The sequence below is a fragment of the Aspergillus viridinutans genome (assembly GCF_018404265.1).
Source record: "Aspergillus viridinutans IFM 47045 DNA, scaffold_3, whole genome shotgun sequence".
Lineage (NCBI taxonomy): Eukaryota > Fungi > Ascomycota > Eurotiomycetes > Eurotiales > Aspergillaceae > Aspergillus > Aspergillus viridinutans.
Genome location: NW_025091219.1, coordinates 2,080,341 through 2,096,374, shown reverse-complemented (window position 1 = coordinate 2,096,374; position 16,034 = coordinate 2,080,341). Strand labels below are relative to the sequence as shown.

General features: G+C 49.4%; 5 protein-coding genes across 5 annotated transcripts; 3 read left to right on the top strand and 2 right to left on the bottom strand.

Moving 5' to 3' along the window:
- Positions 1 to 778: 778 nt before the first annotated feature.
- Aspvir_005679 (uncharacterized protein) lies at positions 779 to 2,831 on the top strand (the record flags this gene model as incomplete). Its single annotated transcript, XM_043268892.1, has 9 exons — positions 779 to 833; positions 888 to 989; positions 1,038 to 1,112; positions 1,162 to 1,337; positions 1,417 to 1,697; positions 1,757 to 2,046; positions 2,116 to 2,197; positions 2,260 to 2,329; positions 2,397 to 2,831. The coding sequence occupies 9 exons, from the start codon at positions 779 to 781 to the stop codon at positions 2,829 to 2,831; spliced, it is 1,566 nt and encodes a 521-aa protein (XP_043124827.1).
- A 1,701-nt stretch (positions 2,832 to 4,532) lies between these two features.
- On the top strand, positions 4,533 to 6,469 carry Aspvir_005678 (homeobox domain-containing protein; the record flags this gene model as incomplete). Its single annotated transcript, XM_043268891.1, has 3 exons — positions 4,533 to 4,711; positions 4,813 to 4,924; positions 4,991 to 6,469. 3 exons carry the CDS (start codon positions 4,533 to 4,535, stop codon positions 6,467 to 6,469), a joined length of 1,770 nt encoding a protein of 589 aa, XP_043124826.1.
- A 1,040-nt stretch (positions 6,470 to 7,509) lies between these two features.
- Positions 7,510 to 9,223, top strand: Aspvir_005677 (flavin monoamine oxidase family protein; the record flags this gene model as incomplete). Its single annotated transcript, XM_043268890.1, has 4 exons — positions 7,510 to 7,635; positions 7,688 to 7,725; positions 7,779 to 8,167; positions 8,229 to 9,223. 4 exons carry the CDS (start codon positions 7,510 to 7,512, stop codon positions 9,221 to 9,223), a joined length of 1,548 nt encoding a protein of 515 aa, XP_043124825.1.
- A 688-nt stretch (positions 9,224 to 9,911) lies between these two features.
- On the bottom strand, positions 9,912 to 10,934 carry Aspvir_005676 (uncharacterized protein; the record flags this gene model as incomplete). Its single annotated transcript, XM_043268889.1, has 1 exon — positions 9,912 to 10,934. The coding sequence occupies one exon, from the start codon at positions 10,932 to 10,934 to the stop codon at positions 9,912 to 9,914; it is 1,023 nt and encodes a 340-aa protein (XP_043124824.1).
- Positions 10,935 to 12,122: 1,188 nt separating this feature from the next.
- On the bottom strand, positions 12,123 to 14,118 carry Aspvir_005675 (T6SS phospholipase effector Tle1-like catalytic domain-containing protein; the record flags this gene model as incomplete). Its single annotated transcript, XM_043268888.1, has 2 exons — positions 12,123 to 13,931; positions 13,999 to 14,118. 2 exons carry the CDS (start codon positions 14,116 to 14,118, stop codon positions 12,123 to 12,125), a joined length of 1,929 nt encoding a protein of 642 aa, XP_043124823.1.
- Between the last annotated feature and the right edge of the window lie 1,916 nt (positions 14,119 to 16,034).

Below are 16,034 nucleotides of genomic sequence, written 5' to 3'. Positions count from 1 at the left end.
TATACGTGCTGGTCGATATAACATAATTATATAGACTGCAAATGCTCTTATATTCATACAGATTCCGTCGCAGCAAAAGAACCAATATAACAAAGGTACCTAGAAAACCTAGGAAAAACGTATCTCAATAGATGTGCGACTTAATTCCGTGAAGTTAGCTTAGGCTGAGGAGATATATTAAATTATAAGGTTTGCTTGCCAGTTGGCTAAACTAGATATACCCAGGGCATTTTTAATCTAATAATAATCTAACAAAAACAGTTAAGATAAATTAATTCATTTCAGGATCTGAATTCTACTTATTCTTAGCGTTAGCTAACAGGCTATACCAATTTAGCCCCAGCAAAACTGCAAAAGAGGCAATATAAAAGAACTACAGTACTACTTAGAGAACCTAGTTACCTAGAAAAAACTTAAATATATAGCTTAACCCGTTAAAATCAGCCTAAGCTAAGAGGGTGTTACATGTATTGGATCATAAAGCATTACTTAGCTAGACTAGGTAGTACCGTAGTTATACGCGCAGCTTTTTTGATGTAACACAAATAGCCACGATAGATTCATTCAGGGTCTGAATTCTATTTATTCTTGGCATCTCTAACGGGCTATACAGATGACTTCCGCAGGAAAAAGAACAAGGATCACTATTCTTCAATCCCCTTATAAATAGCTCGAGGTGCCAAAGTACAATCAATCTCCTGTAAAGAATGCTTGCCATCAACCACTTCTTTTTTCCATTGTTTTTCCATACAGTATTGTGATTCCTTCCATCCCAAAGATGTTCTGGCGGAAGTATCAGCTCATTTCTCTAAGTTGCTTGGCAACGCTGGGCCGTGAGTAGTCTCATCTTGTCAACACACTCTGTACCTTTGCTGATTGTGACCAAGAGTCCTTTCCGGCCTCAGTGGGCAACGGGGTCGCTGCGGCCGGCGGGGTCGTTGCACCCGTTGGAGAACTTCCAGATCATGCAAGTTGCAATGATCTTAGTCGTAGGTTTAGGTTATGCGGTATCATGAACCTTTACTGATGCTCTGAAGATTACCAATTCCTCAATGGTGGGGGGTTGAAGTCATCATATTGGGACCAAATTCGTGCAGGTGATTACCTCCAGCGTAAGTCTATCTAGGAATGCTCTTAAACAAGGCTATTGACAGATCCCAGATTGGATTAATAACAACCTGGATTCTTCCCATACTAACCTGGGCCCTGCTTTTGCGGAGCCATGGGGACTCGGCCAGAGCTTTGTTTGCACAATGACGACTTTCTGTCCCAGGCCCAACTGTGCCAACCTGCAGAACCCAAACGCAGTCGACAGTGCTCGCGCTTATCAAATCCTTGTTTCTCTGGCCAATATCAATCAGGCAAGTAAAAGCCGGCTTCCCCAACTCTGGTCGACAGGGCTTATTTGGCATTTAGTATCTATACTACCTCCGCCAGGCAATCGACGTCAGCCAGACACGATGGAACGGTCTCCAAGTCGCGCTGCAAGGCACTTTCTGGCCCGGACTGCTACCTGATGACATGATGGCTCATGACTTCCTCAACGGGATCATGACAGCCGTCGGCATCGTTGCGGCCATCGTCGGTGGGCCAGCGATTATCAGCGGAAAAGAGTTGGTAAATGGCTGGGCGCGTGGTGTCGACAAGAGAGTCAAGGCCTCGGATCAGAGCTTGGCGAATCTGGCCAAGATGGAGGCGTGAGCACCAATCTTCATGACATATCCTGAGCTGCTGCTGATGATATTTGATTTATTAGATCTGCCGCAGCTTTTTATCAAGGCGCTATCAACGAGACTGTGACCCTGAACGACGGGCTGATGTTTCAAGGATCATACAACGGTAAAAGCATTGTTGATGTTTTGGCGGATGGTGCTTGGCTCGATTATCACAAAATTCCTGTTCTCAACCAGGACACGAGCTTGCCCCGGATATCAGAGACTCAGGCCAGCGATCATTTCTACAACATGCTTCTGTGCTTCTCCATCAATTATGCATGGAAGCAGCAGAACGTCTATCTGATTTCATATCCGATGACACAGGATGAGTGTATGTGTTTCTCTTTACTGTGATCGCGGCCCTCGTCTTTTAGCCTGATGCTGATACCAATGGTTACAGTCGACAACCTCTCAGTCATATCCGGCGACAACGACGCCCGTCTCAAGCACTACTATGGCGGACGGGGCTTCTTTTTTCAGTCGTAAGTTTTATGTCACAGGGGTGGATCGGAACGTGACGTGACACTGACCATCACCATCGCAGCCTCATCATAAAGCCCGATCTTCTTGTGCACGGAGACTACCCACACCCCCAAAACCCTCCCGGGTGGAAAGTAAGTTAACCCTAACCTCCTCCTTTCCACCCTCTTGATACCGTTCGACCGACCTAACTCATTCCAGGAAATTGAAAATAACGGCTTCTCCACCTGGGACATCATCCAATCCTCCGCCAGCGCCTTCACCCATGGCGGCTTCGACTACCAGTTCGACAACGACCTGGAGTCCTACCTCGACTCGCAGGATTGGAGCACTCTACTGTCACCCCCTGCCTCACTCCCTGGTGTTTTCACAATCCCCCACTGCCAGGTCATGCCGAATGACGACGCGAAGAATATTCAGGCTTTCGCAGATTGGTTGGATGGGCCTAAGACAAACCTACTCAATAAGAAGTCAAGCTTCTGCTTGTGCAAGGATATCCAGGACAAGAACGGCAAGAAATTCTCTGACTATGTGGTCGGTGCGCAGGATATTCTCCGACATTGTTTGGAAAATGATTTTCCGGGTGTTAAGAATGTGTTTCTAGCAGTAGGTCACAGCAAAGGGTCCAGTGGATGATGGGCGCGAGATGGGTGCGAGATGGCACATAGCTTCCTACTGGGTCCTAAAGGGGGCTTCATAATCAGGACACAGTCTGGCATCGGCATCAGAATGAGTAAATTGTACAAGCAGTCACAGAGCATGGATTATATCTAGGTCAGGAATTCTGTGCAATTCATGGTGGTTAATCTTTACCAACAGCATGCAATTGTACTAGCTCAGGTGTAATATTTAGACGTAGATTAAAGGTTATTGGACTGCAGACAGAGACCTACATGACGAAATATTCATCAGATCAATTTGGTTCCATGCTCGTTGGTATAGAATCTCTATCCAACTTTGCAGCCTGGGTGACGTCCGCCCTTTCTGCGGCGTAATTCTGATTCAGATTTGTTTCTTCTTGTGATTCTTCAGAGGTTCCAGGTGGGGAGTGTGGGTTCAATTCAACTTCGTCGTCAGACATGTAAAAGTCTGTAAAAACATGAAAAAAGCGTCAAATCGCTAATAAAAGCAGACTGATGAAATTGATAAATGAGAAATTAAAACAAACTCAAAAACGAAAGCAGGGGGCTCGTAACCTCATGAGGGAACTGGAGAATGAAGCTGCATTGATTCGTAACTATCTACTCCGTAGAAGAGAGAGATGCTATGAGGCTATCTAACCAAGGCAGATAGCCCTTGGATTATTGTAGGGCCGTCTACTGACCAGCAGAACCTCTAAGACCATTACAGAGAGGTACATGGCCTGCTTATTTACTGATTATATTAGTTAGGCTTCGCCATGCTGCTTAGTTAGCACATAGCTTGGTGAGATGGTTAGCACCTAAGATGTTATATAGTTATTATTATCACTTAATTAATATAATTACCAACTGAGTTGGACACCCTAGAGACTATAACTCTCAAGGTGATATTCTCCAGCCAATAAACATAGTCTGGCAGTTGAAGTTTTGATGTAAATCTAGGAATCAAGTTAGTCAAGAGCGGTATCTTTATTCAGCAGGATATTACTTCTGAAAATTTTGCTTAACAAGATTGATATAGCCCTTAGTAGTCTTAGTGAGATCATCCTCAACCTTTGGCTCAGATTGCTGAATAAAGCTGTTCCAGTTAATATCGGCCTTCTTTGTTTTGCTTCGAGCAATTGGAACTGAATAAGACTGCAGGCACTCTGATCAAGATATATTAACATGATATTGGAGTCTCTGAACATGTTGAGGAACAATATCTCAAGAAGGAAGAGGAAAGCCTCTTATATTTTTTTTCCCCCTTGTCCTTAATGCTCTGCTTCTGCTCCTCACAATCATGGTGTATGCGCTGAGCTCGTCTCAAAAGAAGTATGTGAACTGCGCTAGGACGAACTGAGTAAGGTCCACTAGTTCTCATAAAGTGGCGATTCACAGCGTGGAAAGGCCACAGTTTCTGGCTCAAAAGCCACGCACAACCGTACCCAGACTTACTCCGTACTACAACGCCTCCACGCTGTGCAGTCCGCGTCCACATCGCGACGCGATTAGATGGAGCGCTTTTTTCCCACCGCACCACTAAGAGATCTAGTCCACTCCGGATCTCTCATCCAATTCCCAATTCTCCTCCATATCAATGTTCTGGTCCTTTGTATTCTACGGCTCTCTTTTCCGTTACTGCTCTTATATTGGCTTCCAATTCCCCATGACACACCGATCTTGAATCCTATCGACGGGTTGCAGTGTTGAGAACATGTCGGATCCCGAGCGTTCTGCTGCGGCATGTTCCTCCTCCCCGCCAACCGTACAGACTCCTGAATCTGCTACTTTGAACTATGCCTTCCTCGTGCACTCCCAGAAGACCCTCACCCAGAACCTTCCCCCGCGAATCGACAACAAGCTGCTTGCTCGTCAGAAGCGCCGTCGGACAAGGTATATATGAGCTCTCAATCCGAATCCGAAGTCGTCAATTGCCATTGACTGGCTCTGCTTGAACCATCTCCGCTAATTGCTGTCCAATTGTTGCCGTACAGTCCCGAGGACCACGCGATTCTCGAAGCCGAATATCAACGCAATCCCAAACCAGACAAGACAGCGCGCGCCAGCATTGTGAGTCGCGTCTCGTTGGGAGAGAAGGAAGTGCAGGTATGGTCTCGAGAACAAGCACGACGCGTCGACGGACTTTTCAGTTCTGATCATGCAACGCTCCAGATCTGGTTCCAAAATCGTCGTCAGAATGACCGGCGAAAGTCTAGACCCCTCCAGCCACACGAACTTCTCGCACCTCGATCGGACGTGTCTAGCCCTCCAAGACAAACTACAAGCGATGACAGCCCCTCTGCGGAGCCAGGATCATCGAGTGGGGGAGAACAGTACGATGGACGGGAACAAGACAGAGATTGTGCAGAACTGCCTTTGGAAGATGGCGTGCCGCAGTCTTCCTATGAGTCGGTACAAAGTGGAGGCAAGGACGGTACGGCACAGCTCAGTCTGAGCTCACAGACAAGCCTGTCGTCGCAGTCAAGCGAAAACAGTCAAGAGCTCCATGGGACCATTCCGGACACAACGTCGACTCAGCAAGATAACGACACGCCGCTTGATGACACACAGCTCTCTGCCAAGAGAAAGCGTTCCATTTCAGACCTGCGCGGAGATGTCCCAACCACACTCCAGCAGCAGCAAACTCCTAGCAGCCTACAGGTTCTGAAGTCGCCACCATCCCTACGTTTGTCACTGTCCTTTGACGGAGAGGCAATGGTACGAAGAGAAGGCGAGTTGACACCCTCTCCCCCGAAAGGGCGCAGCTCTCTCCGGATCGCCATGTCTTCGGATGGGAAAGCCGTCATCCGGACAGAAGATGAGCCATCCCCGTCCAAAGGTCGCATTTCCATGTTTTCCACAAGGAGCTCCCGATTCGCAGGGTTGCGTAGAAGCAGTAATGCAGTGGTCCTCGGCACACCTCGGGCTGGCGTCATAGAGAAGGAGAAAGCCTTCGGGAGATCTCGAGACCCTCGGAACTGGGAATCATTTTTCGACACCGACGCAAGAAGCGCTTTGTCAACTCCAGCCAGCTCTCAGAGTGCTCCTAACTCTGCCTCCCCTAACCTCATGCTTGCGCCTGGTCAGCGTTCTTTGACCCGAAGCTTATCTGCAAGACACACTACTCTGTCAACTTCGACCGCCAACGATTACCTCAACACTCCGATTCCACAGCATGCTGGTGGAAAGCGGCGGAAACTCTCGCGTACAGTCTCCTCTCTAGGCCGACTTGAGTCTGGCCATGGCAATCTCAACGGAACACCATCGGGCACATATAAGATTTCCAAACTCCGTGATACCATGAAAGACAAGGATGATTTGGATATCGAATGCGGCGACTCGGACAAAGAGAACTGGATTCCTGGGACCCGAGTCTCACATGTTCGGCGGCGAGCCGCCTCCCACCATCAGTCTCAGCGCCCAGTGCTCAAAGAAGCCAATGGACGAGATGGCAGGATAAACAGGAATCTAGCCGCAACAGGCAGACGTTCCCGAATTCCTCAACCCTCGCACCGCAAAAGCATCAAGTCCATGCCAGAGCTTGACGCGGATGTTTCAGCTTTCATGGCAGGCGGAGGAGTTGCAAGCCAAGAAGAAGACCTTGACTGTGTTCAAGGTCTATTATCCTTGAGTCAAGGCGCTTGGAGGTAGACTTTATACCCCTCCTTGACTTTGTCTCTATGATACCTTTGATTTCCTTTGTTCCTTTTCTTTTGTCCTATACTTCTTGACGTTCCTTTCTGCTCATGTTGGATGTCGCAAGCAAGCTAGAAATGGTTCCATGTATGATGTGGGAGCGAGGCTCATCTTGTAATGATTGAACTTTCTTTGCTTTGTGACATAAGCCTCGGTTGTACGGAACATACACCTTGCCCTTTGGAGGCTGTGCCCACTTGTTTGTGTTGACCACGATGATGATGAAACCCTTGTCATGAGATAGCCAGTGGATATTGATGTCAGGCAAGCTGTCTCACTAATCAGGCGACGAGGACGAATATAAATACTTCAATAGAACACCGATCCGTAGAGTAGTGCATTATTCCGATCGAGGTTGGATGCTGAGGGGAGGTTGAAGTTGGCAACTCCTGGCGGCAAGAAGAATGCAGGATGGACGCACGTGGTCCGCTGGCTGACTGATAAGGAATGCATCAAAGCGTTTGTGTTTCGTTTATCTAGCTCCGTCTCACTTTGATATATCAGCAAGTTGTCTTCGTCCCTGAGCTTTCTAAGGCAAAAGGCTCGAGGACCTGACAAATAGGAGTTATATATTGGAGAGGTAAGTTTGTATGAGTCGTGCTTTGTTTTATGCTCGTATTCTTCAGGACATGGTGTCTCGGTTTTCGAGTGAGCTTGTCAACTGTCTTAGCCCATACAACAGCGTTTATGTTTCGAATACTGATCTATCGAACTCATCTGGATGATCGAGAGTGTCATTCGATCCTTTTCTTGTTTCATACTGCTTACGTTGTGTTCTTCGACTTCGGTCTGAGCGCGTGCAGGCCCTCCATCTTGTATACAATCTACTATTGTTTATGCAAGAAGAGCATCAGCATTCTTCCCCGGCTGATTGTATCTGACGGAGGACTGTACTGACCGCGAACTGACAGAGTTCCTATTCCCAGACTGCTCCTAGCAAGGACGTTGCAATATTTGAACGTCAGAGCAGTTTGTTGCCACATCGTATTGCCACAATGGGCGGAGGCCTCAAAGTGGCTATTGTCGGAGCTGGCTTTGCTGGCTTACGGTGTGCAGATATACTAGTCCAGAATGGTGCTCAAGTTACCATCTTCGAGGCAAGAGATCGACTCGGAGGGCGGGTGCGTTCACAAGTACATTGATCATCACAAATCACTTACTGAATCCAAACAGGTTCATCAAACAAAGATCGGAGATCATCTTATAGACTTGTGAGATGTCCGGACCCGACTGCTTCGAAGAGTCTAAGTTAATTTGTCGAAAGGGGCCCTAACTGGATTCATGGTACGGAGAATAATCCCATCGCTGGCGTTGCAGAGGTGACCGGAACGACTATCGAGGATTTTGAAGGCGAGCAGATCATTTTCTCCAGAGACGGAAAGCTCGTCGATGAGGTCACCTCGACCAAGATCTCTGAGTTCTTATGGAGCACGATAGACGAAGCCTTTGAATATAGCAATGCGCACAACGACTCCATTCCGCCCGATCAAAGTCTTCTTGACTTCTTTAAGGAGAGAGTCAGCAAAACGGGCTTAAGCCCTGAGGAAAAGGCACTCTGCATAGAGACATGCAAGCTGTGGGGCGCGTACGTTGGTGATTCTATTGAGAGACAGAGTCTCAAGTTCTTCTGCCTTGAAGAATGCATAGACGGGAGTACGCGCCACATCTTCTCTATGGCTGCTACTGCTGCTATCTGCTGACAATACATCGCTAGACAACTTCTTCATCGCATCTACATACAAGAAGATCCTGGAGTACGTTTCCAAAGCAGCCATCCAACATGCCGACATCCGCTTCAACCAGCCGATCATCAAAATCGAAACGGACTTCCGGGAGAACTCGAGCGCCGCTTGCAGGGTGATATTGACAACCGCAGCCGGCGAAACCCACCAATTCGACGAAGTAGTAGTGACCTGCCCGCTCGGCTGGCTGAAACGCAACAAGTCCGCCTTTCACCCAGCACTACCCCCTCGACACCTGCAGGCCATCGACAGCATCTCCTACGGCCGACTCGAGAAGGTATACGTGACATTCCCACGAGCCTTCTGGCACGCAGACGCCGAAGCCGGGCTGAACGGCCCGGACCCCAAAGGCACCGCTCACCACAATCCCACCTTTGCGGTTTTCCACGACCCAACCTACGCCGAGCACCCCGAAGGCATCCTCTGGAACCAAGAGTGTATATCGTTTGCCGGTCTCCCCGCCGACCGCGCTCACCCCACCCTCCTCTTCTACACCTACGGTCCCTGCGCAACATATATCGTCTCCAAGATCGCGAATCTCGACCCCGCCTCGGACGAATACTACACCTTTCTCGACGGCTTCCTGCGCCCTTTCTACTCCCGCCTGCACGGGTACTCGTCCTCCTCAGCCGACTGCAAACCCCTCGCCTTCGTAGCCACCCAGTGGCAGAACGATCCCTACGCGGGGAACGGCTCCTACTGCAACTTCCAGGTGGGTCTTGAGCAGGGCGACAAGGACATCGAGGCGCTGCGGGGCGATATCGGTCCCGAGCGCGGGGTGTGGTTTGCGGGCGAGCACACGGCGCCCTTTGTGGCGCTTGGGACGAGTACGGGGGCGTACTGGAGCGGGGAGCGGGCGGCTGGGGAGATATGCCAATTCCATGGGCTGGGTAGATTGGGAATTGGTGCTGGGAGGGACGATTCGCTTCCTTCGGCTGTGCCGAGGAAAATTGCCTCGTCTGCTTGAGCTGCAGGTTGTTGGATATTCGAGTTTTGGGACAATGTCGGGGACGTCGTGCTGATTGACATCTCAAGTATATAGCACGTAGTGTGTTGCTGCACTTTTGTTCATACTTCTGCTTTCCCCCCTTTTTTTTTAATATCGAGATGCACATAATAACGATCAATATTTGGATTCGAGCAAGTATTTACACAAAGACACTTGTGATGACCAGCATCCAAAAACACAAGGCCATCCCATACCTGCAACCCAGCAAAAGAAAGATGCACTGCACATAGGGGAATCAAAGGAACAGTCTTAGCCACAGTACCAAAGGAGCCAAGGAAAAAGACGCTCAAAAAAGCCTGCTGAACATCTCGCATAATCAATCACAATAGCCTGCGCCCCAATATGAAAGACTGAGAGCATCGTCGGACCAGCGTGATGCCCGAACACTTTCCCAGGCACACAGACAAGCGAACAACCGAGGTACCATACAATAAACAGAACAAATAACAATCTGGGTATCCTCAAACTCCTCATATGAGCGTCAAAGAAAAAGCAATATTCCGGATTTCGTGTAGAGTCCCGAACCAGGCAAGCGTATGATACAGTGTGTAAAGGCTGGTTATACGAGTGTTTAGTCAAGTTGCAAGAGAGAAGTGATAGAGGAATCAGGTGTAGGACAGAGCTGCCGCACAAAGTATTCCTCGCATCAATCTTCCCATATCGTTTCGAGGTCAAGATCCTGCCGACGTTCCGCCCCACAGACACTCCAGCGCTTCCTCTTGTCGATTCTCGCCCCGTAGACACCTGAGCCGCCTCGCATAGACCCAGAAGAACCCGCAGGACTCAAGGCATCAGATATACCACGGCGCCTGTTCCCGTTGGCTGTCGCTTCCACTTCGTCCGCCCTATCTGCGGCAGCCTTGAGTGCTGCAATTCGGTCGGCTTCGATGGCTGCATCCTCGGCATCAGGAATATCTGGGATGGTCTCGAGAGAGGATATGCTGGGACTGCGCGATCGGAGGCTTGTAGGAGTCGATGGTACTGACGACGTAGAGGAAGTCGAGTATCCCGGGAAGGCTTCGTTGAATTTTGAGCCGAGGACCACTGGTGACGAATGGATCGAAGAAGGACTGCTAGTAGGCTGGGTGATTGAATTCGCGTTGGGGAAGTGAAGGGGAGATGATGGTCGTCGGCGCCCGACACGCAGGTTGTGTGATAAGACGGGTGATGTGATCGAGGATTCCCCATGTGGTGGTGATTTCATGGTTGTGTCAAGCTCAGCCTGCTCTGAGATAGTTTCTGAAATGTTCAGAGGTACCATCCTGGCTTCGAGGGAGTCCCCCGAAGGTATCTGCAGAGGTAGATACCGTCTTGGAGTGTTATCATTGTGATTCGAAGGCGCTTCGCGACCATTGACGAAGATATATCGCCCTCTGGAGTCCAGCCCAGGGGACGAGTGAGCGCGCGTCATTGGAGGGACACCCGAGACCTCCGCCAACGACCGCGAACGATAATGGGAGCGGGGAAAAGGCGAGCGACTCGGCGGAGCGACCGGAGGATCGGGGGTAAGAGACAAGGTTATCATGACGTTGTCGGAGCGCTCTGACTTCCCAGTAGCCCCAGTAATCGCATTCGCGGAGCTTGCCGTGCTGAGTGGTTCGACTTCGACCGTTCTTGCAGCGCGGGGCGGAAGAATGCGCCCCTCTGGGGAAAGACGGGACGCTTCCATGTCTGTCTGAAAACAGAAATGCAACGGTAAAAATCTGCCTTTCGAACTAGATGGGCCTCATGCTTGACTGTATATGGGAACCATGAGAGTGAATCGATCCAAGATGGTCCAGACTCTCGAGACCAAAAAAGGAGAAAGGATACGGAGTCTTGACGAAATCGATTATGCCCCTGGAGATATTATCCTCCAACAAACCCCTCCAACGGTTGGTCGTAGGGACGACCAGGGGAGAATGGAACCTTGGTATGCGAAAGAAAAGGGGGATTGATGGGAGACTAGAGTTGATTTGTGAGATCGAAGAAACTGGAAGAAGCAGAAGCAGAAGAAGAGGAGGGAGGAGTAGCGAAACCGCGGCGTGATCAATCGGTCGGAGAAGAGCGGACAGAAGGATGAGGAAAGACAGGGAAACCACCCAACGGACGACTCGTGATAGCAATAGCAGTGACGGTGTGCGAATCAAGAAGAATATGTAGCTTTTCAGGTGGAAAGAAATTTCTTTTCCCTTTCTCTCCTTGCGAATCATTCATGCCCAAAATTTCCCTCGTTTGTTCTGGTCGCTTGGATATGGCCAATCCGTGATCTGTGCACCTCAGCCAGGGGCACGCTTCTTCGGCAAAAAGCGACTGCAAATCCCTCCCTAGGCAGCGATTCCTCAGCCTGATAGGGCGCATATTTCCTAGGATTGCATGCAATAATGAGCAGGGGTTGACAGAGAATTTACAATCGCCTTGGGACCAGTAGCGAGAAAGAGTCTGACTCTGGCGTCTCCGGTTTTCTTACCTACTACAGCTTTTGTCGACAGTTCTGAGCAAGAACAAACCACGAAATCTGCTTTAATGAAGATGTTTGCAACTTATCTTGTCTAAAGACTTGAATAATACAAGCTGCCTTTGAATCCCTACTCTGAACTTAGAGGACGGGAAGCCTGTGTAAGGAGCTACTGATGACCAGCCTACTTAGTGACGAGCGCTCGGCACATACACAGCTAGCTGATGTGAAAAAGGATCAAGTGGTGAATGATTGTCAACAAGTCAGTAAGTATTATAGATTTTGAGATTAACCAACACCTTGAATATCAGAGAGTGATCATTCAAACTAAACACCGTGGCAACTATTAGAAATGGGAGGGACTATTTCCAGAAGGGAATGAGATGAGCGAGGCAGTAGACTACTACCTTGAATCCTTGATCAGGCATGCGCCTCTCTGCACATCTTCGACACACTCTTGCGGACGTACACTTCGCGTACAGGATCCCCTTCATGGTCTTTAACTACCCATTCCCCAATGCCGTATTCCTCTGGAGCTCGTTTGATACCGCGTCCGCCTCCGCCAACGATTAGATTGCCCGGTCGGTACTTGGGATCGGCCTTCATGCGGCGAATGGCTGAGACATGGATCTGAGCATCGTTGGGAATATCTCGCACCTCTCCACAGGGAAGAGGCCACCGGATCGGCTCCCAAGAGCCGTCGCTCTGCAGATCCATGCGACGAAATGGAAGATACTCCATGATCCGCCATGACAACACTGACGTGAACGGCAGCCCATTGCCGTAAGCCAAGCAATCATGCAGGAGTCCGTTCGTGCTGGACTCGTACAGCGCTTCCAAAAATCTGCGCTTGGATTTAGACATGTTCTGTTCATTCTCCTTTCGGGCGAATCTTCTGTGCTCATCATTGTCTTCTCCATGGGTGGGATCTTGACACATGTCCATATTCTGCTTCCAATGGATATGCTCATGCAAAGGCGAAACCTGCCCATCATACTCCTCGCAGCATTCGAACTGTTTGAGCTTGCGCGGGTCAAACTGAAGGCCGGCGCGCTGTGCCTCGTGTACCATCCAGACCAGGGGCGCATGACTAAGAGGCCATTCTTCGCCTTGACCAAGTTTCCAACCTCCGCCGATGTCCGCGTGTCCGCCGGGAAACCAGACTTCTTGAATGTCCTGAAGGCTTTCATCTTCGTCATCTTCATCGTACTCGCTAGGAGCTCGACTCCCTGCTTCCGGTACCTGAAGCGAAAGCATTGAGTTACCACTCTTGACCGATGCTAAGTCTTCTGTAGATGGGTTAAGCATAGGTACAGCTAACCCGAGTTTCTTGCTCTTCAACGGTGAGGGTGAACGATAATGATGTGCACTGCGAATGCTTCCGGCACGCGATACATCTGCACTACGGTAGACGGATTCAGTTTCGTCCTGGCCTTTTCGGCCCTTTGCCGCGCCTTGCGGCGCCGTCTCCACCTTGGCGTCGTCGTTCACGACAATGGATGGTAGACCATCCGGTTTCTCCGACTCAGGATCCTCATCATGGCGGAAGGGATGAAGGTGTCGCTGCCAGCGATGAGGACCTCGTTTCTTCATGGACCATGGTTTGGCCTCGGAGATGAGATCCTGTCGAAATTTGGCGCGCCGTTCGTCAATGCCTACGGCATGTCGGATAACCCTGGCAGAGCTGCGAGCAGTGTACGGAAATTTGCTTCTCTGCATCCAGGCTGACTCGAACCTCGGCACGCTGTTGACCGTGTCGAATAGGCCCATGAATTTGATGCGACTGATAGGTCTGCTAAAGGTTTCACGGAAAGCCTTCATGAATCGGAACAGTTTTTTCTGCTCCTCCTTTTCCTCTTCACTATCCCCGTGTCGACGCTGTTGCCATTTGGCAAAGGTCTTCCATGCGAACCTAGTCAGTTCCTCATTTCCCGCTTCGAGCAAGCCAATAAAATCAAGCATCTCCGCCAGGAAGCGCGCAATATAGGCGCCGCGACTGAAACCGATAAAGTAAATCTCGTCGCCCGGGGCATAGTATCTCATGAGGAATTTATAACCACCCATGACATGTTGGTCGAAGGAGGAACCCACGGCGGAGTCCTTAGCTTTCAGGTAGGCCGACTTGATCCGGTGGAATCGCCCATTACTGGAAAGGGAGTTCGTTGTCACGTAGGTGCCAATACCTGGCTGGTAATAATGGAACTGGTAACTCTTACTGCGATCTAGCATCTTCACCCAGGAACCCTCTGTAAGCAGACACGTTGACAAACTACATACGGCCTCGGGTACGACTCACTCGGTAGATCTTGAGCACGTTGCTGTCTGATTCATCACCGCAAAACTTATTACCAGTACCATCAAAACAGAGGACAAACTGCTTTGGGATGGGGGCCGGCCCCAGCGGTATTGCGTCCATGTTTCCGCGCAGGTATACCGGAACACTTGATGCTCCCTGCGCGATCACTTGGCTGTTTGTGAAATCGAAAAGCAAGAACAATTGGAACAAACGACAGACTAATCCCCGCCTCGTGGAGAACGAAGTTTATGTACACAGGCTGTTAGTTCCGGAGACACCCACATGCAACTGCAGGAAAGAGTTGCTTGGCTCGCACTTTATAGTGTGATACCATTAGGGACCGGGATTGGGCTTCGATGCCAGAGCGAAAAGGACTTATCTTCCAGAGGACAGCAAACGGTTACAAATCTATGGTAACACAGTCCTCGACATTGCAGGGAAGAAACGAGTCAAGACGTAACTAGCCCTGCAGGCCATGGCATCCAGCCATCGCCCGGAGCTAAGCAATAAGGGAAGCTCATTCCTCCCACGCGGATCAACAAGGAGGGGTCGATAAAAGCGAGCGGTCCACTCGACACATTCTTTCATGTTTGAACCAAACCAGTTCACCCCGCTGAACAGCGAGTGAGAGCGAATAGAACTCTTGTTGGTCAAAGCAGCAGTGGTTGGTGGGGCATTTATTCAATGTCACAAGTTCAAGTGTTCAACTCACTCCCCGAGTATACTAGATAGACTCCGCGGCAAGCGGCTTGAAGATTGGGGGGCACACAAAACACAAATTCCGTGTCGTATTAGAGCCTATCATGCGGTCCGTAATGTGATTCTGCATACATCCACCTGTCAGATTCGTCAAAGATAGCATGACCGGAAAGTATAATCGAGTATCTTCCCTTCGCATGAGGCCATATCTCCCTCCTCTATGATCCAGTTTGATGTTGATCGCCTGGGAAGATAGTGTTGACGATCGAGGTGGCAGGTAATCGTGAACAGGATTTGGACCATTAGAACGACAATGTCTTTGATATTATTACTCGAAGGGAAAATCCGTGTGGTCCAGGTGTAATGGATCGCTTTTCAATTGAGACGCAGTAGGCGATGACGATCTTTCCCCATTGATACCATCTGGGTGGATGGCTGGCTGTCCCAGATCATTCATTCCCGGCCTAGTAGCATTTAGCCAGGCCCTGCACAATAAGGGCGACGATAGTTTCATGCAGGAGTGCGGAAAAAAGGGAAAAAAATGTCCCCGCCGTCTGGAAGCGAGGGTCAATCAAGTCTATGGAGTACCCAAATGGCTGGCTGATGATCCCGGACGAAATACTCCCTCTGCTGGCAGGTAGGCAATCAAAGCATGCGTGCTGCTGTTTCGGACGCATTATTTTATGGGATGTACTGAGGAATACCACCCATTAGTCCTTACTGAGAGCTAAATACGTATTCTGTTTTGTAGATATTCCAAAATTCGAACCCCTTTATATATATATATATATATTATTTTATTAATCTTCTCAATTTGATCGCAGGAGAGTACCTTAGAAGTATCTATTATTATTACCTTTCCGATGAGACACTGACTCAGGCATCTTCAGAACCTTGGAACCTAAGGTGTCTCCGTCGAAGTGGGGGCCTGGCTGCCTGGGGCCGGCCATGAACCATTCGGGAGCTGCCGATCGTCTCTCCTTGATCCACTAAGACGGGTTCGTCCAGCTCTCCTCGTATGTATGAGTATGACGGTATGGCCTCGGTCACTCAGATCTCAAACGAACCTCATCCGAAACCAAGGATTCATTCTACTGTTAATTTTATCCAACACCACAATTATCGTCATTATGGAGTGTTCAACCAGTTTCTAATATATAAGCAAAAGTACATATGAGAATGTCTGGGTTTTTGTCCGTGTTTTGCCAGAAAGTTGCTCCCCTTGCTGGACAGAGCACGAACCTACCTTACCCCTCTGCCTTGTTACTGTATTTTCTAGACGCAAGCCACGAACCGCGCATCTTACCAACTATCTACCAAGTATCTACCTAAGGTAC